Raw genomic sequence first — 19534 nt, 5'->3', positions numbered from 1 at the left:
GAGGAAAAGGCCAGCAAACTAAATTCAAAGTAGGAAAAAAGGAAATAATAAAAATATAATATTGAAACAGCAAACAGAAAACAAAGCTAATACTGTTCTTGGAAATGATGAATAAAATTGATAAACTTAGCCAAACTGGTCAAGAAAATAAGAGTAATATTACCAACATCAAGTATAATTTTTAAAAGGGGAGGGGGAGCATCACAATAGATTCTATAGTCATTATATGAATAGTAAGGCGACAACAGAAACAACTCTATGTCAATAAATCTGGCAACTTAAGAGAAAAATCCTTGAAAAACATAAATTACCAAAAGTGACACAAGAAGAAACAGAATACCTAAATAGACCTATACCTATTAAAGAAACTGATTTCGTAATAAAAAATCCATTTCACAACAAAATCTTCAGTTTCAGATAGCTTCATCAGTGAAGTCTACCAAACATTTTAAAGAAAAAATAAAATGCAGATAGCCCTCATAAGCAAAACCAAAACTTCTTAACAAAATATTAGCAAATCAAATCCAGTAATATGTATAAAAACGATAATACATCATGACCAAGCAGGGTTTACCTCAGGAATGCAAGTCTGGCCTAACATTTGAAAACCAATCCATGTAATACACAATATTAACAGAAAAAGAGAGAAAACCCCTATGATCATCTTAATAAATGCAGACAAAAGAATTTGACAAATTCAATACCTTTTCATGACAAAAACACTGTGCAAAGTAAGAATAAAAGAGAAGTTCCTCAATCTGGTATTTAAAAGGCAGTTATAAAAAAAATCTAGCACTGGGGACTTCCCTGGTGGTCCAGTGGTAAAGAATCTGCCTTCCAATGCAGGGGACGCAGGTTCGATCCCTGGTCGGGGAACTAAGACCCACATGCTGCAGGGCAACTAAGCCTGCACACCACAACTACTGAGCTCGTGCACCACAACTAGAGAGCCCATGCGCCCTGGAACCCACATGACACAACTAGAGCGAGAAAACCCACACGCCACAACTAGAGAGAAGCCTGCGCGCCAGAACGAAAGATAACGCATGCCTCAACGAAGATCCCCCATGCTGCAACTAAGACCTGACACGGCCAAAAAAAAAAATAAAAATCTAGCACTAACATCAGTTAATATTGAAACATTAAGTCTCTTTCCCCTAAGACTGAGACAAAACAAGAATGTCCACTCTTACCACTTCAGTTTAACTTGTACTGTCTGTCGTTCCTAACCAGTTCAGTAAGAAATGAAGGCATAAAAAATCAGAAAGTAAAACCGTCATTAATCACAGATGGCATGACTGGTATAAGAAATTCCAAAGAATCTATAAAATAGCTACTATAACTAATAAGTGTACTTAGAAAGTTGCAGAATAAGGTCAATATGCAAACATCAATCATATTTCTATAAATAACAAAGAAAATTGAAAAATTAAATTTTAAAATGATTTTATAAAACATCACATACCCACGGAAAAAAATCTAACAAAAGATTTACAAGGACTCCACACGGAGAGCTACAAAACATTGCCAGAAGAAATTAAACTTGAATAAATGGAGAGATTACCACATTCATGAACTGGAAGACTAAATATTATGAAGATGCTCTTTCTTCTAAAATTGATCTCTACATTCAACACAATCCCTATCAACAATCACACAGGCTTTCTTGCAGAAACTGAAAGGCTGATTCTCATCTTTATAGGGAAATGCCAAGAATCCAGCATAACTCAATCTTTTAAAAGGACAAACTATGAGGACTTACATAACCTGATTTTAAAACTTATTATAGGGCTTCCCTGGTGGCGCAGTGGTTGAGAATCTGCCTGCCAATGCAGGGGACACGGGTTCAAGCCCTGGTCTGGGAAGATCCCACGTGCCGCGGAGCAACTAGGCCCGTGAGCCACAACTACCGAGCCTGCGTGTCTGGAGCCTGTGCCCCGCAACGAGAGAGGCCGCGACAGTGAAAAGCCCACGCACTGCAATGAAGAGTGGCCCCCGCTTGCCACAACTAGAGAAAGCCCTCGCATAGAAACGAAGACCCAACACAGCCAAAAAAATAAAATAAATAAATAAATTAAAAAAATCCAGCCCAGGCTTCCCTGGTGGTGCAGTTGTTGAGAGTTCGCCTGCCAGTGCAGGGGACACGGGTTCGAGCCCTGGTCCGGGAGGATCCACATGCCGCGGAGCGACTGAGCTCGCGTGCCGTAACTACTGAAGCCCGTGCTCCGCAACAAGAGAAGCCACCACAATGAGAAGCCTGAGCACAGCAACGAAGACCCAACGCAGCCAAAAATAAATAAATAAATGAATTTATTAAAAAAAAAAAAAATCCAGCCCCCCCAAAAAAGTTAAAGCATTGATTAAAAAAAAAAAAAAAACTTATTATAAAGGTAGTTGGCTTTAGACAGTGTGGTATAAGCATCAGAATAAATAAATATCACTGGACAAAGACAGAGTCCAGAAATAGACTCATATATAGTTAATCATCAACCAACATGCCAAATATCATTGGACCAAGACAGAATCCAGAAATAGACTGATACATACAGTTAATTATCCACCAACGTGCCAAGTCATCCCATGGGAAAAGGAAAGTCTTTTTAGGAACCATTTCTGGAAAACTTAATATACTTATTAAAGAAAAAAAAGGAGCCATTTAGCCCTATCTCATTCCACATGCATTTTTCTTTGTTTGTTTTTCGTTTCTCAACTCCAAACAGCCTTGAGCCAGGGCAGCCAGTGCTTGTCCAGGAGAGTCCTTCTGAGTGCCCCAGAACGAAATGAGCTTTGGCAGCTGCTGGGGACTCAGGGAAGAGGCTGCTCCTGGCCACAGTCAACCTGCCACAGGAATAGACTACTGGGCTGGCTCGCCAAAACTGATACCAAACGCAAGTTCATGTGCCTGAGAGACGCACAGTTAGGCGAAACAAACCAAAATGTCAGAGTCTGGCACTGAGAAATGATTACTGCAGGGCCAAGTAAGAAGAACAGGTGGCTTGTGCTCAAAAAACCCAAACTCCTCCATATCCATTTTTTTAAATTCATTTTAGATGAACAGACCTAAACATAAAACCAAGAGGCAGAAAATTTCTAGAACATAGAATATCTTTATGATGTTGGAGGAGATAAAGTCTTCTTAGACACAAAGAGCACTAACCATAAAAGAAAAATAAATTGGACTTAATAAAAATTAAAAATTCCTGCTCACGAATGACATCATTATACAATAGTCCCCCCTTATCCATGGGGGGAATATGTTTCAAGACACCCACTGTGGGGGGGGAGGTGTGAAACCCGTGAAACCACAAATACACCCTATATACACTACAATTTTTCCCATACAGACATACCTATGATAAAGTTTAATGTATAAATTAGTCACAGTAAGAGATTAACAACAACAATAATAAAATAAAACAATTATAACAATATACTGTAATAAAAGTTATGTGAGTGTAGTCTCTCTCTCCTCCTTTCAAAATACTTTATTGTACAAACTGAATGCCTTTTCCATCTTAAGCACTTATCACACACTGTTGCTGCAACTTTTGCAGTTTGAAGTGTGACAGCAAAACCAGCAAGAATTTTTTTCCTTCTTCACAATTTCACAGATAGAAGATTCATTCTTACTGTAAATCTCAGCAACTTCAGTACTGAATTTTTTCTTTCCTTATTAAGTCGAGAATTTTCACCTTTTTGCTTAAAGGAAGCACTTTATGGCTTCTCTTTGGTATATCCACACTGCCAGCGTCACTACTCCCGCGTGCTGCGGTCATTGTTAAGTAAAATAAGGGTTACTTGAACACAAGCACTGCAATACCACGAGAGCTGACCTGATAACCAGGACAGCTACTAAGTGACTAACAGGTGGCATATGCTGGACAAAGGAATAATTCACATCACAGGCAGGACAGTGCAAGATTTCATCATGTTACTCGGACAGCATGCAATTTAAAACTTATAAACTGTTTACTTCTGGAATTTTCCATTTAATATTTTCAAACCGCAGCTCATCACAGGTAACTGAAACCACAGAAAGCAAAAGCACAGATAAGGGGGGACTACTGTATAAAAGTCACAGAGTGGGGAAAAAATCTGCAGTACATGTATTGTATATGAATAAAGAGCTCCTATAAGTCAACAATAAAAGACAGCCCAATTTTAAAAATAAGCAAGACTTCGGGCTTCCCTGGTGGCGCAGTGGTTGAGAATCTGCCTGCCAACGCAGGGGACATGGGTTCGAGCCCTGGTCTGGGAAGATCCCACATGCCACGGAGCAACTAGGCCCGTGAGCCACAACTACTGAGCCTGCGCGTCTGGAGCCTGTGCTCCGCAACAAGAGAGGCCACGATAGTGAGAGGCCCGCGCACCGCGATGAAGAGTGGCCCCCGCTTGCCACAACTAGAGAAAGCCCTCGCACAGAAACGAAGACCCAACACAGACATAAATAAATAAATAAATAAATAAATAAGAAAGAGAGCAAGCAAAGGGTCTAAGGAAGATCAGTCAAAGAAATGAGTATTCAATAGGCAGAAAGAAAATGGAGAGGAGAAATACACATCACAATAAGGACATAGTGAAATTCACTAAATCCCTACTTAAAAAAAAAAAAAAAAAAAGCAAGACTTAGATACTTTACAAAAGATATGATAGTCAATAAGCACATGGAAAGGTCCTCAATAGCATTAGTCATCAGGAAAATACAAATTAAAACCATAAAGAGAATTAAACTGTCAGTCTAAAAAAGGAAAGATGCCATTTTATACTCACTCTAAAGGTTTAAAAACAAACAAACAAAAAAAAACCTTGACAATAGTAAATATTGCTGAGGATATGGAGCAACTGGAACTCTCATAAATCACAGGTAGCAACAATTTGGCAGTTTCTTATAACAGAAAACATACATCCATCTACCTTATGATCTAGCAAATATCCTCCTAGGTATTTACCCAAAAAAAGATATTTCCACAAAGACTTGAATAAGAATATTCATAGCAGCCACATTCATAATGCCAAAGTTAGAAAGTAGATGCCTTTGTTGGAGAGGGAAAGAAAAATCCAGAAAGAGGCACAAGAGAATTTTCCAGAGAATGTTCTAGATCCTGTTTTATACGGTGATTACATAGGCATATATAACTGTCAAAACTTATGCAACTAATGTTTATGTTAAGTATAAACTGACACATGATAGATATATACACCATAGTACTATTTGTTCAGTAAATCAATAAAGGCTGGTTAAATAAATCATGGTACACCCGTTACATTAAAATGCTATGCAACCCTTAAAAAGGGGGCAGGTCTCTTATGTATTATATCAAATGACCTCCAAGTATGATACCAGTTATATAAAAAAGAATGAAAAATATATAAACATATTTGCTTGTACATAAGCAAAATATCGCAGTGAGAACCAATGAGTAACGTATCTCCAACATACTCCATTGTTTCATACACACACAAAATACTAAATATAACCCCAAGTTAAAAATAAACTTTTACCTATTTCAGAAGTTACTATCTGTAAACTGAAAAGGATTTTTCCACAGAAACAAGGTGGTGGGAGGGTAGTGAGTAAGTCTAGTAGGAAGCATTTACCATCCACTCATTTCACTCATTCTCTATTCTCTGGGACTAAGGAAGCAGGAGGAAGAAAAAAAATTCCTAGAAGGCTACATTTAGCTCAAGTTTTAGTTAGTCATTCTCAATATGTACACACCAAACACCGGAATATCTTATTTTCCATTTTGTTCATAATACTATCCCTGTATCTTGATTTATGCATGTAAAATAATTCATTTGAAAAGAACTGTAAGCCAAAGAAAAGGAATTGCTAAAACAGATAAAAATTGCTAAATGCATTTTAACTACTCATCACTCAGATGGAAAACCCAACTAAGGTTGCAGCAGTAAAATGTGGTAATGAAGGTCATGAAAAATATTTTAGCCAATAATTACAGAAAAACTCTTCTACCAGCTGTAAAATTCATCAGACTAGAATTACCATACATAATTTTTTGTGCAGCTCCATGGAGGTGCGCAATCTTGCACATAGCAGCATTCACTAATACTTTAATGAGTAAATGTTAATACTCTTCAGTGTCCTTTCCCCCTTAAAAAAAATCACTTAAGCTTTAGTTTATTTGAAAGTGCTGAAAGGCAAAAATAAAGCAAAACAGACCCTGAGATTAGTAAATCTTCAAATTGCTCACGTACCTGCTTCTCTGAAATAAAAGTTTTACACAAATGCCTCTTCTCTCTTAAGTCACGGGTGCACAAAGTAGAAATTTCAACTAATGCATCTGAAACTCAGATGCACACCCCACACACGGCACTGTGCTGGGTGCTCACCCAGAACAGGAGGACACTTAACCTTAAGATTCGGAGTTTACTTTCAAGGACCTGAGACTCTAACAGTAACCCTAAAGCAAGTAAGAATTAACTACTGAACAACTTTGCAAGTGATGAGTACAAACTAGAGCTAGGAGAGGAGAGTCATGGAGGAGAGTCACTGCTTCCAACTGGATAGATGATAAATGGCTTTCTGGAAGAACTAAAATCACACTTGACCTTTGATTTCAACATATAAAAAAGAAACGGATAAAGGCAGTACATCATAATGCACAACAAAGCTCTGGAATAGAAATGCCTTGTTTTTAATCCTGTCTCTATCATTTATAAGCTATGAATGAAATGTATTACTTAATCTTCCTAAGAGTCAATTTCTTCATCCTTAAAATTGGTATAACAGAACCTAGCTCACATACAATGAATGCACAAGGATTAGCAAATAGCACTCAATGAATGTTACCTTCTACTTAAAGTTGGGGGGAAAAGGACAGTATGACCAATGTGATAGAGAATCAGAATGTAAAGTTCAGTTTTGCTGAAATTAAGACTTACATAAAAAGTAGGAAGATATAAACTGGAAAGATAATTTGAAACAGACATTAGAGTTCTGAAAACCAAGTTAAAAAGTATGCAATTAATTACTTAGGAGTCCTGAAGATTTTGATCTAACAATAGGATATAAATAAGTCGGGCAACCAGGCCAGAAGAACTGGAAGAGAGAAAAAGACTGGAGATAGGGAGGTCTGTTAGGAAACAAACTGCGATGGTTTAGATAAGGAGTGAAGAGTCCCCTACTGAGCACTGTCATTAGTAAGAATTATTAAAAGAAAGAGACAGAACCCAATGACCAACTTGAATGGGAGAAAAGAAATGAAGGGAGGAGAAGCCAAAAAAATGAAACTTCAAGCCCAGATAATTTGGAGAAATGAAATGGAAATAAGTGAACATTTTATTTTCATAAACATACAGTAGTTTGAAGTTCAGATGAGAGGATCAGGTACAGAGCTAGTAATCGGGAGTTAAGAGCTTACAACTTTGAAGTGGTTAAGCCTAAACATAATTGTGTGAAAAATAAATGCATACAGGTACTCTTGGAAAAGCTCTAAGATTCAAATGCAAATGTGTATATGCAATATCCTGGGGAAAACAGTCTTTAATCAAACTTTCAAAGCATCTACAACACACACAAAGTTTTTAAAAACCACAGGCATGTATTACAATAGAAACCATCCATAGGAATGAATGTGAATGAGGGAGCAGGAGTAGAAATGATTAAGAAAAAAAGTCTTGGGAACAGAACTAAGAATAATACAATTCAAAGGCAAGAAAAAGAACTTAGGGAGATAGGACTGATTTGAGAAGAGAACCAAAATATTATGGATCCAAGACATGAGAAGTTTAAAAAAAAAAAAAAAAAGGCAGCTATCAACACTGTCTAATGTTATACACAGAGGTCAAAGAATTAAAATTTATATAAAGTATTTACATTTAATAAACAAATTCATTGGTAACATTGAGGTAAGCAATTCTGGTTGAATACAAGTAGCAAGAAACTATATTGTAAGGTATTAAGAAGTAAATGGCTGGGGCAAATGAGTGAAAAATTAAAGGCTGACTACTGTTTCAAGATTTAACAGTGACAGGAAAAGAAAGCTAGCATGAAAGTGACTAGAAGTATGATTTAATTTTTTGTTTTATTTTTTGCTATTGTTGCTAAGCTTTTCTTCCTTAAGGAATGGGAGACTGACTCTGTGCCCAAAGGATCTGTAGAAAAGAAAAGATCGAGGGAGGGAACAGGTATAAAGTTCAGAAATAAAAAGATCACTTTTCAGCTCTTCCTGTAAAACAGGAACAAAAATAAATTTTAATGTGGTAAGAAAGGTTTAATAACAAGTGTGGGTGAAGGGGAAAAGACTACAAAAACTCTAGGTTTCTTTCTTAAACTCTAAAGCACTGATAACCATGATGCTTTAGAACTTTGTTACTTTACAATAGCAGCTACTACTCCAAAAATGTAATAGTAAAAAAGTGTATACACACACACACAGAGTAATAGGAAAGAATACACTGTATTGTGTTGTAGTAAATTAAGAACAAGGCTCCAGAGTCAAAAACTTGAGTTTAAATCACTGTTTAGTCACATGTAAAAGCTGTGACTCTGGGCAAGTATCTCAACTTCATGCTTTAGTGCCTCGGGGTCATCACTTGCAAAATGGAGGTAACAGTATTTACCTCACAGAACTTGAAAGTAATACAAAACTTTAACAACGCATACAAATGTTAATGGTAGCAATAATAGTAATGCAACCTATTTGTGTTTAATCAACCCGGTATTTAAGAAAGGAGGGAAGGGCTAGGCTCTTTAAAATATGTCTCATTTAATCCTTTCAACTACAGAAAGAAACAAGTATAATTCTCCCTATCACACCGACAAGGAAAAGGGAGGTTCATTTGCCTAGATTACTCAGTTAATAAGTGGCAGAGCTGAGATTTGAACACTGGTCTATGGGGACACAAAAATGTTTTCTTTCCACTACACAATGCTACCTCCACAGCACTACATAGTAGCAGGAGCACAAAGCTAGGTGTTTTGTTCTTTACTACTAAACTCAACAAAATCTGGGCACATCATTAAGTCCATCTGTCTCTCAATTTTATTTTCTGAAAAATTAAGAGGTTTGATTAGATCTTGAGGTTTCCCTTAAACTAAAAATAATCCATGATTTTATTAAATCACCACATTTAGTGATGTGTAAACTCAGAAAAAGTTTTAAAATACAGCAGAAAACCTCTTCTGTTTAAAAAACAAAAAAACATCGAAAGAAGATAGCTTAATTTTTTTCCAGGACTGCACATTATGAAAAAGAAATCAATGTTAAAGGGAAGACCAACATCTAATTTTATTATTAGCATGCATGACTAAGCAAATGTTTGGGAGAACAAAAACATCAAGTATTTCAAGATGACAATTTTAACACCTATATTTTCAATAATTATGAAAAAAAACTCAGAATCTTGATATACCTACAGACCTTATAATCAAATAAAATACAGATTTACCAACTTTTATTTCATGTTGAAACTGCAACCAGGTTGACTTTTTTTCTTAATGTCCATCTGAAAACTTTCCTCCCCTAAAACCCTTCACTGGCTTCCCACTACCCTTCAATGAGAGCCCAAATCCTTAACATGACTCAACAGTCTTGTGCGATCTGGCTCCTCTCTCTCTGGAGCTATCCACTGGCTCTTTTTTCAGTTTCTTTCAATTCCTCCAAGACACCTTTTTTTCCCTTTATTTTAGGGCCTTCATACCATCTGCCCTCCAAAACCTTGCTGTCACAGCTCTCCATTCCCAACCTTTTGCCCCAGCAAACTGCTCTTCATCCATCCCGGTTGAGATGAAGTATTATCGTGCCAGGAAAGCCTTTCCTGACCTCCCAGACATATATTTTGACAGCATTCTGGATTTATAACACTCACTAGTCTTATGGTTACTTGTTCACCATCTGTCTTCTGTGCTAAGCGGTAAACAATATGAAGATGGTCATTTCATGTCGTGTTTCCTACTATTTCCCCAATATCTAACACAGTGCTTAGCACAGAGTAGATTAAGTGCTCCATAAATATGTGCTGAATTAATACATTTAAACTACGAGGCAAGTCCAAAACCATCAGATACTTTACTAGCACAAATAGCTAAAAAAGTTCTATACACGTTTCGAGTTCTGTCTTATCCTTGGTCCTTCATATGGTCCTGCCTCAAATAGGTGCTATATGGCAATTACGAAGTAAAGCAAAAAAAAAATCTCTTTAGATAACAAACACGTCTTCAAGTTTCACAAAACCAAGGTTAGAAACCATAGGTCTTAAATAACTGGAATCAGCTTTAAAAGTCATCTAAAAGAATTCACCTGAAATGCAATTAAAGGGACAGGAACTTGGATAAGGGCACATTTTTACCACAGTAGTGTGCATTGTAAAAGGACCCATCCCAGCTCCCATCACTGTCTAGGTTCTACAAGTAGTGCTTTATTCCAGCAGTAATGACTGCACTGCTACAGTCATCTGAGTAGGCTATATGATACCTGAAGATGCTTTATTAAAACTCAAGAAAAATGACAGGCAAAGTAGCTATAATCTTCAATTAGTGGAAAAAAAAAAAAAGGAAATGGTAATAAAGCTGGTAATTTGAGAACTGAATGCTTAAAAAAGGGAATGCTATTTTAACTCAAAACATTCTTCTAGTTTTCTGTTCACCTAACACTTATTGAGTGCTAATTACAAACCAGGCAGTGTTCAAAGATTTTCTTAATACATATTCATTATTTTCCCCATTTGAGACATGAGGAAGGAGGCACTGAGCTAAGTAACTTACCTAATATCATACAGCTGGTAAGTGGCAGAGGCAGAATTCAAAGGCAGCCATTCTGGGTCCAGGGTTCCCCCTCTCAACCACTATTACTACACTCCTGCCTACTCTCTCTCTCCAATCCACTTAAACAGGGCTTCTATCCATACCATCCTACTCCAGTGAAACTTTTCACAAAGTTCACCAATGACTTCTACCTTGCCAAACCTAAGGGCCACTAATCTGCCTCCACCTTTTTCATCTATTATGCAGTATCCCATCAAATTGACAACCCTCCTCTTTTGTCATACATTTGTTTTATTAGTGACATGTATCCCAATTTTCTTCCTACCTCAGACCTGGACTCTCTTCTCTTCCCTATCTACACATTCTTCCTCAGAAACTTCCCAGTCTCATGGCTTTAAACACTATCTGCATGACTCCAAATATTTCTAGTCCTGGCCTGAGTTCTAGACTCATACCCAACTACTTATTTGACATCTCACTTAGATATATAACACCTTATACTTAATGATCAAAACCAACCACCCTACCCTTCTCCCCTCAACCTGTTCTCTCCAAGCCTTCTCTACCAACACGGATTCAGTTGCTTAGGCTAACTTCTTAGTTATCACCCTCCACTTCCCTTTCCCTTATCTCTCACACCCAATCCATCAGCAAGTTCTACCAGATCTATTCATTAAACATATTTAGTTCTGTCTCCACTCTCACTCTAACGCAAACTATCTACAGCTCTGCCTACAACGTCCTTCAGAATGGTCTCCTTACTTCCCTTCTTGACCCCTTAACCTCCACAAAGCAGGTAGAGTTAAAACAAAATCAAATCAATCCCTGCCTGCTTTAAATCATCTAATGTCTTCCCATTATAGTTTAAATTAAATCCTAGCTCTTGACCACAGCCTAGAAGATCCTACATGATTTGGCCCCTGCCTACTTCTCAAACTTCACAACCTTCCATCCTCTCCCCCATCACAAGGTTCCCTGCAGCCACAACTGCCTGCTTTCTCTTCCTGGATCACACCGTGATCATTTCCACTACAGAGCCTTTGCACTTGCTGTTCCTTCTGTAAGGAGCATTCTCTCTCCAGACTTTCATGCAGAGCTCCTTCTGCTCCTTAGGTGTTGCTCAAATGTCACCTCCTCTGAGAGGCCTTCTAGTCACTCTTTTACATGATCCTCTACTGTTACAATCGTCATTACTCTTATTACCTGAAATTAGCTTATTTACTTGTTTATTACGTCTTGCTGATTTTGGAATTTAAAAACTCTAGCCCCGACCCTCCCACAGTACGTATAAGGAGCTTAATAAATTTATTAAATGAGTGGATATTCCCCGTTGTGTTTTAAGCTGTTTATTGTAAATCAACCAATTTTGATAAAACACTTGGCCCATTTTGCGTGTATTAAAAGATAAATCCTTAAAACACTCAATTTTTCCAATCTAATACATTTCAGCACTCTGAACCCCCTCAAGCACACACACGCACACAGAGTCACCTATAGAAACCTACTTAAAACTGCTAAATAGTCCATATGGATAGACTGCATTTTCTTCCTCCAAGCTAACAAACCTGTAGGTGAGAAAGGGGAATTTTACTGGGCACCTTAGCACCTGTTACATCTTCAGCTAACAGAGGTGCTGATGAGCCAGACAGCACATGGGAGACATGGCCTTTCTTTCAGGGACTGAATGTAGGTAAAACGCGAGTGGCTGAGACGAGAACTGTTCTAATCCGTAATAAGGGCTATTCACCTCATTTAAAGAAACAAAAATAGTCTAGTGGACAGCGGATTATGCTCGGATCCACCAGAAGAAACCGATCTGGGGGCCCTCGGCAAATACGAGTTGTGTGTGTAGGTTGTTGGGGTCGGTCTACAAATAACGGGAAAACAAGAGGAAGAGACATTGGTTTAAGAACCAACTCAGCGATAAGGTAAAGGTCAGCTCAGGCTCCCAGGCGTATTCTGAACCTGGGAACGAGGGTGGTAGAGAAGAAAACACAGAGCCCTGGGACCTCCGTTCACCGCTTCGGCCTCCACAGCAGGCACTTGAGGCAACCGTGAGTCCACCTATCTCCCACTTCCACCCCTGCAAGGAAATAGCCCCCGGATACTCACATGGGCTCGAGAGTCTTGCTGAGCCAGGACTTGAGGGCCTCGAAGTTTTCAATGATCATTTTAGAAACCATCCACAGCGGCCCAGAGGCCCGTCACACTAGTCCGCCCGCCCAGGTCGCGGCCGCTACAGCCGCCGCTGCCCCCGCCCCCTCCTCCGCGCGCCGCCCGCGTGGGCCGCGGTGGGAGGCGCCGGTGGCAGGCTCCCGCGAGCCCCGATGGGCCAACAGTTCCGGGGGGACGGCCGCAGGCCGCGAGTCCACGGGGTGCCAGGAGCTCCCCCTCCCCGGAACCCGACCCCGGCTGAGGCAGCAACGGTTTGCCCGGGCCCTCCCCCTTCTCTCCACGCCAGCGAATCTTCCTGGACCAGAGAGCGACACGCTCCTAGACCCGGGCTTTCTCTCAGCTTTGAGACCAGGTGCTGGTTGGCAACGCAGAAGAGGCAAAAGTGAAGAAAGCGAAGACGAAGGGCAGCTGAATGGGAACGGTTCGGGGGGTCTTCCCGGCTCCCAGCACCCCCAAGAAGATGGCTGCCGATAAATCTCGCGAGAATTGTTGTAGTGTCGCGGTGACTCCCGGAGCCTGCTGGGAAGAGACGTAAGATCAGCGGAGAGCGCGCTAGGCAAGTACGGCGAATTTTGCGTCTTTGCGTGGCTTGTGGGCCCTGTGCTTTTTCACGCCTTGATTCTCTTAAGGAATAAAGACTTCATTTTTTTTGCAAGGAGGGAAAGGCCGCTGATTTCAGGATCAGCGGGAACCCCAGCCCGTCCTCTGTAACAGACGGCGTGGCGCATCGGCTGGAACGACCCTGCGACGGGAGCGCTCCTCTGAGAGCGTCCACTCGGATGTGGCGGGATGCAGGCGACCTGGGGATTACAGGTGTGCTGCGCTGTGCTGCCTCCTCCGTTTACCTCAGGGTCCTGCAGTACTATATTCTGCATGTGCTGTGCTGTGCTGTGGACAAGATTGGGAAGAACGGGCTGGTCTCATGTAACGCACTGAGACCTCCAGAGGCATAGTTAAGTCTTGTCCAGAATTACTCGACTTCATGCATGGGCAGAGCACTAATGACCTAGGGATTCCTCCAACCCTTGACAGTTCTGAAATAGTTTCCAAACATCTGAAACTTCCGGACTTTTCCCCAGCTAGAAATAAGTGTTTGTGTTTTTAATTCTCTCCGTTTAGAGCCGATTCAGCCCCAGATAGGGAAATTACATAATATCAAAAGAGAGAGCCTTCATATCAGCATCCTAAATAAAGCAACTTCCTTTCTCCTGGGTGGTCAAATAAGTTTGATTCCTGCCTCAGTTGTTCTATTTGCTATTATTTACTTCCATTAAGGTACTAGGTGGAATTTTACAAAAAGTCTAGTGCCTGTTAACTGTAATGAAATGAAAATAATTCACAATATAGACACTTAAAGTAGACCAATAAAAAGCTTTTTATGGCAGACACAGTGGTAGACTAAATTGTTAAGAACTCTGAGTTTATAATTTGCTGGAGTGAAGTGCCCTTAAGCAATAAGTGGAAAAGATTTGATAAAGTCAGAAAAGCTTGACATTTGTTTTAAAATATAGCATATAAAGTAGTATGCAAATTAGAAGCCTGCTACTGATTAACCAGGCTGTTGATTAACAAGTGATTTAGCTAAGTGAAATAAGCTGGATGCAAAAGGGCAACTATTCTGTGTTTCCACTTATGTGAGGTACCTAGAGTGGCCAAACTCCTAGAGACAGAAAAAATAGAATGTTAGTTGCCAGGGGCAAGAGGGGTAGGGGAGAATGGGGAGCTATTTTTTAATGAGTAAAGAATTTCAGTTTGGGATGATGAAAAAAGTTCTAGAGATAGGCGGTGTTGATGGTTGCACGACAATGTGAGTGTTGTGAACCGTACACTTAAAAATGGTTAAAATTTTTGTATATTTTGCCACAATAAAAAAATGATTTATAAATTTAATATTGCTAGGGAAAATGTAAAATCCTAATTGTTCAGCCTGTCTGTTTAATAGCCTTGCCACAGACTGACTCCAGTTTTCAACCTCATCGCCAGCTGTTGGGTAACTCTGGCTCTCCACTCCAGCTAATGATCATTCTTCTGTTAAATGCTATATAATCCACGGAAACAGATTTGCTCACCTTTCCCGCCTCCAAACATTTATTCACATCATTTCCACAGGGAATGTTTCCACTTACTTCTTTCTCTGGCTATTCAAACCTTGCCCATCCTTCTCTCTCAGTACCACTGCTACTGTATTTTTTAATCCTTCCTTATTTTTCCTAAACAATAGTAACAGCCTTTTAATTTCTCTGCCTCTTAGCTGCCCGCTTATCAGTTCATCTTCAGTTGCCTTCATCATCATTGCCTTTAATAGCAGTTATTGTAAAATTTGGATCTAATCACGTTAGTTCCCTGCTTAAAATCTTCATCAACTTCCACGTTGTCTTCAGGATAAAAATCTACATTCTTTAACATCTATAAAGGACCTTTTAAAATCAGACTCTTCCTATATGCCTTAGAAACGTCTTTCACTGCCTTTCAGCCTTTGCTTCAGCCACCCTGAACTACTTCATGCTCCTTGAAAGAGGTGTGTTCTCTCACTAAACTGATTCATTGCAAAATGTGTTTCCCTCCCTTGCACTTGAATCCTACCCATCCATTAAATTCAGTGCATACAGCATCACCTTTAGAAAACCATCCTTGACCTCCCTGCTCTAAAGCAGGAGTCCCTCTGAGGTTTTATCACATCAGCCTGTGCTTGCATCTATTATAACACTCATTGCTTTATTTCTGCAATTATCTGATTATCTTTTCATTAGTAGATTATGGTTTTGAATCTCCTGTTCCGTGCACAGCCCCTGATATATGCAGTCAATTCTCAATTCTCAATTTTTTGAATGATCAAACGAAGCCCTGCTGCTTCCATGAAATCTTCCCTGAACGATGTAGCTGATAGCAATCTCTTCCTCCTCTAAATCCTTAGTTACAGTGCTTGTTATCACTCCACGACTAGTCATCAGTGCTTCCTAGCATGATTCTCTTTCTTAACTATTATCATTTATCCCTCATCGCTTCAGTGCTGCATCTTCTTTGGCTTTGTCTTCAGAGGTCATAACTAGCTAATGTGATAAGCAGTGCAACTAAGAAAAGACTAAAACAACCCGCATAGACTACTTTATGTATTCAGTAACAAACATTTCAGAATGTCCATTTTTAGGTTACCTCCTTAACATTTTCCAACATACCATGTTCCTTCAAAGCCCTGTGACTTTGTTAGCGCTGTTCCTTTTGCCTGGAATGACTTTCCTTATTGCTCAAATACCAGATGCCCTAGGCAAAGGTTGTTGCCTCTTGGTTCTTACCTGTAGAATAGGAGTTAAAACGTCTTATTTAGTTTTTCATCTGTCTGTGTAACTAGATTATGAGTTCTTTAAGGACTAGGACTCAAGTTTATTCCTCTTTGTTCTTTCTGCACGTAGCATAGTGTCTGGAACTCAGAAATGTTTGTTGAAGGATATAAGAAGGAAGTAGAGGCAGGGGAAATATTTTCGATAGGCAAGTCATAATGATATATCTCCCAATAGGCCTATGTCTCCTTACAGTTTACTTAGCTGCCCTGATCCTAGGAATATTCTCTAGAGTATACTTAACTCCTCCTTAGGTTCTTCAGTTCTCTCACCTAGCTGATGGAGACAATCTTATTACTCTCAGTGGTGCTTTGGGGGTGTTGATTAAACACTTAGCCTGTATTTCAACATCACAGACGTATTCTGTATTTTTTCTTCTATTTTATAGTCAGTACTCTGTCCCGAGAATCACGTTTAGGTCTTTATTCTCTCTGGGATACATGCCTTTATTTGGTGTAAGGTGGGGATCTAGCCTATTTTTTCTCCAAACAGCAGGCCAATTCTTCTCTATAATTCTACTGAACAGTCTCTCCCTTCCACATTGATTTTCAATGCCACCTTTATCATATATTCATATTTCCATTTATGTATGGCTCTGGTTCTGACCTCTTTTTCAGTTGGTCTCTTTGTCCATGATGACGCCACGACCATGTTGTTTTTATTTACCATTGTCTTATAGACTGTCTTAATATGTCATAGTGAAAAATCCCTCCCCTTTGCTCTTGTCTTTCAAATTTGACTTAGCTAACTGTGAACCCTTGGTCTAAATACTTCCTAGAACAAAATTGTTGAGCTTAGCAAAAAAAAAAAAAAAAAAAAAAAAAAAGATCCTTTATTGAATTTATAGATTAATTTGGGTTGAATTGGGTTGAATTGGCAGTCACAGAGGTACTTTGCTCAGATCTACGTTCGAGAAAGGACTCACTGCCCAACTGCAAGGCATGTAGTTAGCTGACAGCCTTCAGTCATTAACTTCTTCTGGGTTCACCTCATCTTCCAAACTGAAGTTACACTATTTTCAGGGCTACCCCTCTCTTCCATGCCCATCCTCAACTAAAGACTGAGTAAGGCATAGTATAAGGACCTAATGTCAACATTAGGATGACAGAGGCTTTTTCAGGCCTGCATGGCAGTCTGATGGGTCCCCCTGCCTAATCCTACTTTCTCCGTTTCTCTTTCACAAATGCTATCCTCCAGTAAACCTTTTGTGCTTCTAACTCCACCTCAGCATCTACTTCCCAGAGAACCTAACCTATGACACAAGTCATCTGATTCATTCTATTTTTATAAATTTTTAAAAAAAATTATAGTTAATAAAATCTAACTGTCCCTTCTGGCCCAATCAATTACTTCTTTGAAACCATCCCTAGCCACCTTCATTTAATATGATGTCTCTCAGGACATACATTCTAACAAACCTTTGACTTTCTATGGCCATCATTGATTTAGCCCCTATTGTTTTATTTTTTAATGCACATATACTTTATCCCCTGTGGCCTCTTTAGTACCTTGTTTCATCAGTTACTTCCTTATCTTATGTTTGCAACTCTTGTACTCTGTTGGGTCTTTCCAATTCATCATTCAACAAATGTTTACTAAAGGTCGGCTCTGTTTCAGATATACTACTACTTGCTGAGAATACAGTGATGGACAAACAAGGCATGGTATCTGCCCTATGGAGCTTATAGCCTAATTTAGAAAGGGAGACATTTAACGGAAAATCATATAGGAAAAAATTTTTAATTTTTATAATTAAATTTTTAAATTTTAATACAAATTATATTAGGTATTATGAGAGAAAATAGAAATATGAACCATTATAACAATTTAGACTGGAAAGACTCAAGCATGGCTTCTCTTAGAATATAGTGTTTAAATGGTTAAGAAAGGGAGTAATGAGTAGAAGTTAGCCATGTGAAACAAAATAAAGACAGGAACATTCAAGGCAGACATAATAGCTTGTGGGATGTTCCAGAGGTAAGGAAGAGCTAGGCTCTTAAAGAAAGCCAGAGAGGTGGGAGGGTATCAACTTAGGGGGAAACATGGCTGTAGGTCAAATTAGGTAAACAAGAGCCACATTAAGATTTGTGAACTAGATTTTATTTAAAATATGATACACAACCATTGAAAGTTTTTCAGTATGACAGGATGAATTGAAAGCATGAACATACGTACATACTTCTTTTAAAAGAAAAAGTTCAATTAAATTTGGGAATTTTTAAATAAAAAGAGAAGGGAGGCAAATCACTTTTAACATAATAATGCCAGGATTTTTATTTTGCTAGAATTGAATCAAGAGCTGGACTTCCTTGGTGGCGCAGTGGTTAAGAATCCGCCAGCCATGCAGGGGACACGGGTTCGAGCCCTGGTCCGGGAAGATCCCACATGCCGCAGAGCAACTAAGCCCGTGCGCCACAACTACCGAGCCTGCGCTCTAGAGCCCGTGAGCCACAACTACCGAGCCCACGTGCCACAACTACTGAAGCCTGTGCGCCTAGAGCCCGTGCTCAGCAACGAGAAGCATGCACACCGCAACGAAGAATAGCCCCCGCTCGCCGCAGCTGGAGAAAGCCCACACGCAGCAAAGACGCAACGCAGCCAAAAAATAAATAAATAAATTTATTTAAAAAAAAAAAAAGTGAATCAAGAACATGTTAATAAAGGGAATACAGTTTTCTCATCTGAGACTAGGCACTGATGACTTGGAAAGAAAAATAATGCTTGCTGTGGTAAGGTATATCCTTAGGTAATTTAAGAGGAAACACTTCAGCAATTGCTGATAGTGTAAATTGGGATCAGAGGACATTCTATCATTTCCCCCTTAATAAGTTCAGAGCACTTCTAGCAAAAAAAGAGTTTGTGGGACAATCACCAGTTCTTCAGTGGGCACTCCATTTATACCTATAATTGCTTATAATGACTCCGTATAGCAGTACTTTTATAGAAGGGACCCAAAACAGTATAGAGTAAGAAGACTAGGAGTTGTGCTATTAATACCCTGAGCTCTTATTCCACATAAGGAGAGGAAAAGTACTAAAAAAAAAAAAAAAAAGTGCTGTCGAATAAAAATATAGTGTGAGCCACATATGTAATTTTAAGTTTTCTAGTGGCTACTTTTTCAAAAAGTAAAAAAAAGTGAAATTAATTTTAATGATATATTTTGTCTAACTTATCCACAATATTTTCACTTCACTGTACAATTAATATAAAAATAATTGAGATATTTTACTTTGTTGTTGTTACTAAGTCTTTGAAATCTGGTGTGTGTTTTTACACTTACAGGTCATCTCAATTC

General features: G+C 39.1%; 1 protein-coding gene and 1 long non-coding RNA gene across 24 annotated transcripts in view; one reads left to right on the top strand and one right to left on the bottom strand.

Moving 5' to 3' along the window:
- The window catches only part of RBM26 (RNA binding motif protein 26), a 103582-nt gene extending 90604 nt beyond the window's left edge, over positions 1–12978 (bottom strand). For 22 of the 23 annotated variants that reach the window (XM_082434802.1, XM_082434809.1, XM_082434808.1 and 19 more), the window contains exon 1: positions 12839–12978. In XM_082434802.1, the coding sequence (XP_082290928.1) occupies positions 12839–12909 (71 nt within the window). In that variant the 5' untranslated portion in view covers positions 12910–12978. Of the gene's footprint in view, positions 1–12473; positions 12494–12838 lie in introns of those variants that run through there. The other variant, XM_082434800.1, reaches the window with a different exon arrangement.
- Positions 12979–13583: 605 nt separating this feature from the next.
- Positions 13584–18877, top strand: LOC309647480. Its single transcript, XR_014256067.1, has 2 exons — positions 13584–13714; positions 18525–18877. It is a non-coding gene; the product is annotated as an uncharacterized lncRNA (long non-coding RNA).
- Positions 18878–19534: the final 657 nt, after the last annotated feature.

Source organism: Balaenoptera physalus (genome assembly GCF_965194825.1).
Source record: "Balaenoptera physalus genome assembly, chromosome: 18".
In the NCBI taxonomy this organism is placed as follows: Eukaryota; Metazoa; Chordata; class Mammalia; order Artiodactyla; family Balaenopteridae; genus Balaenoptera; species Balaenoptera physalus.
The sequence above is the reverse complement of the archived record's forward strand: the minus strand, read 5'-3'. Positions and strand labels throughout refer to the sequence as shown.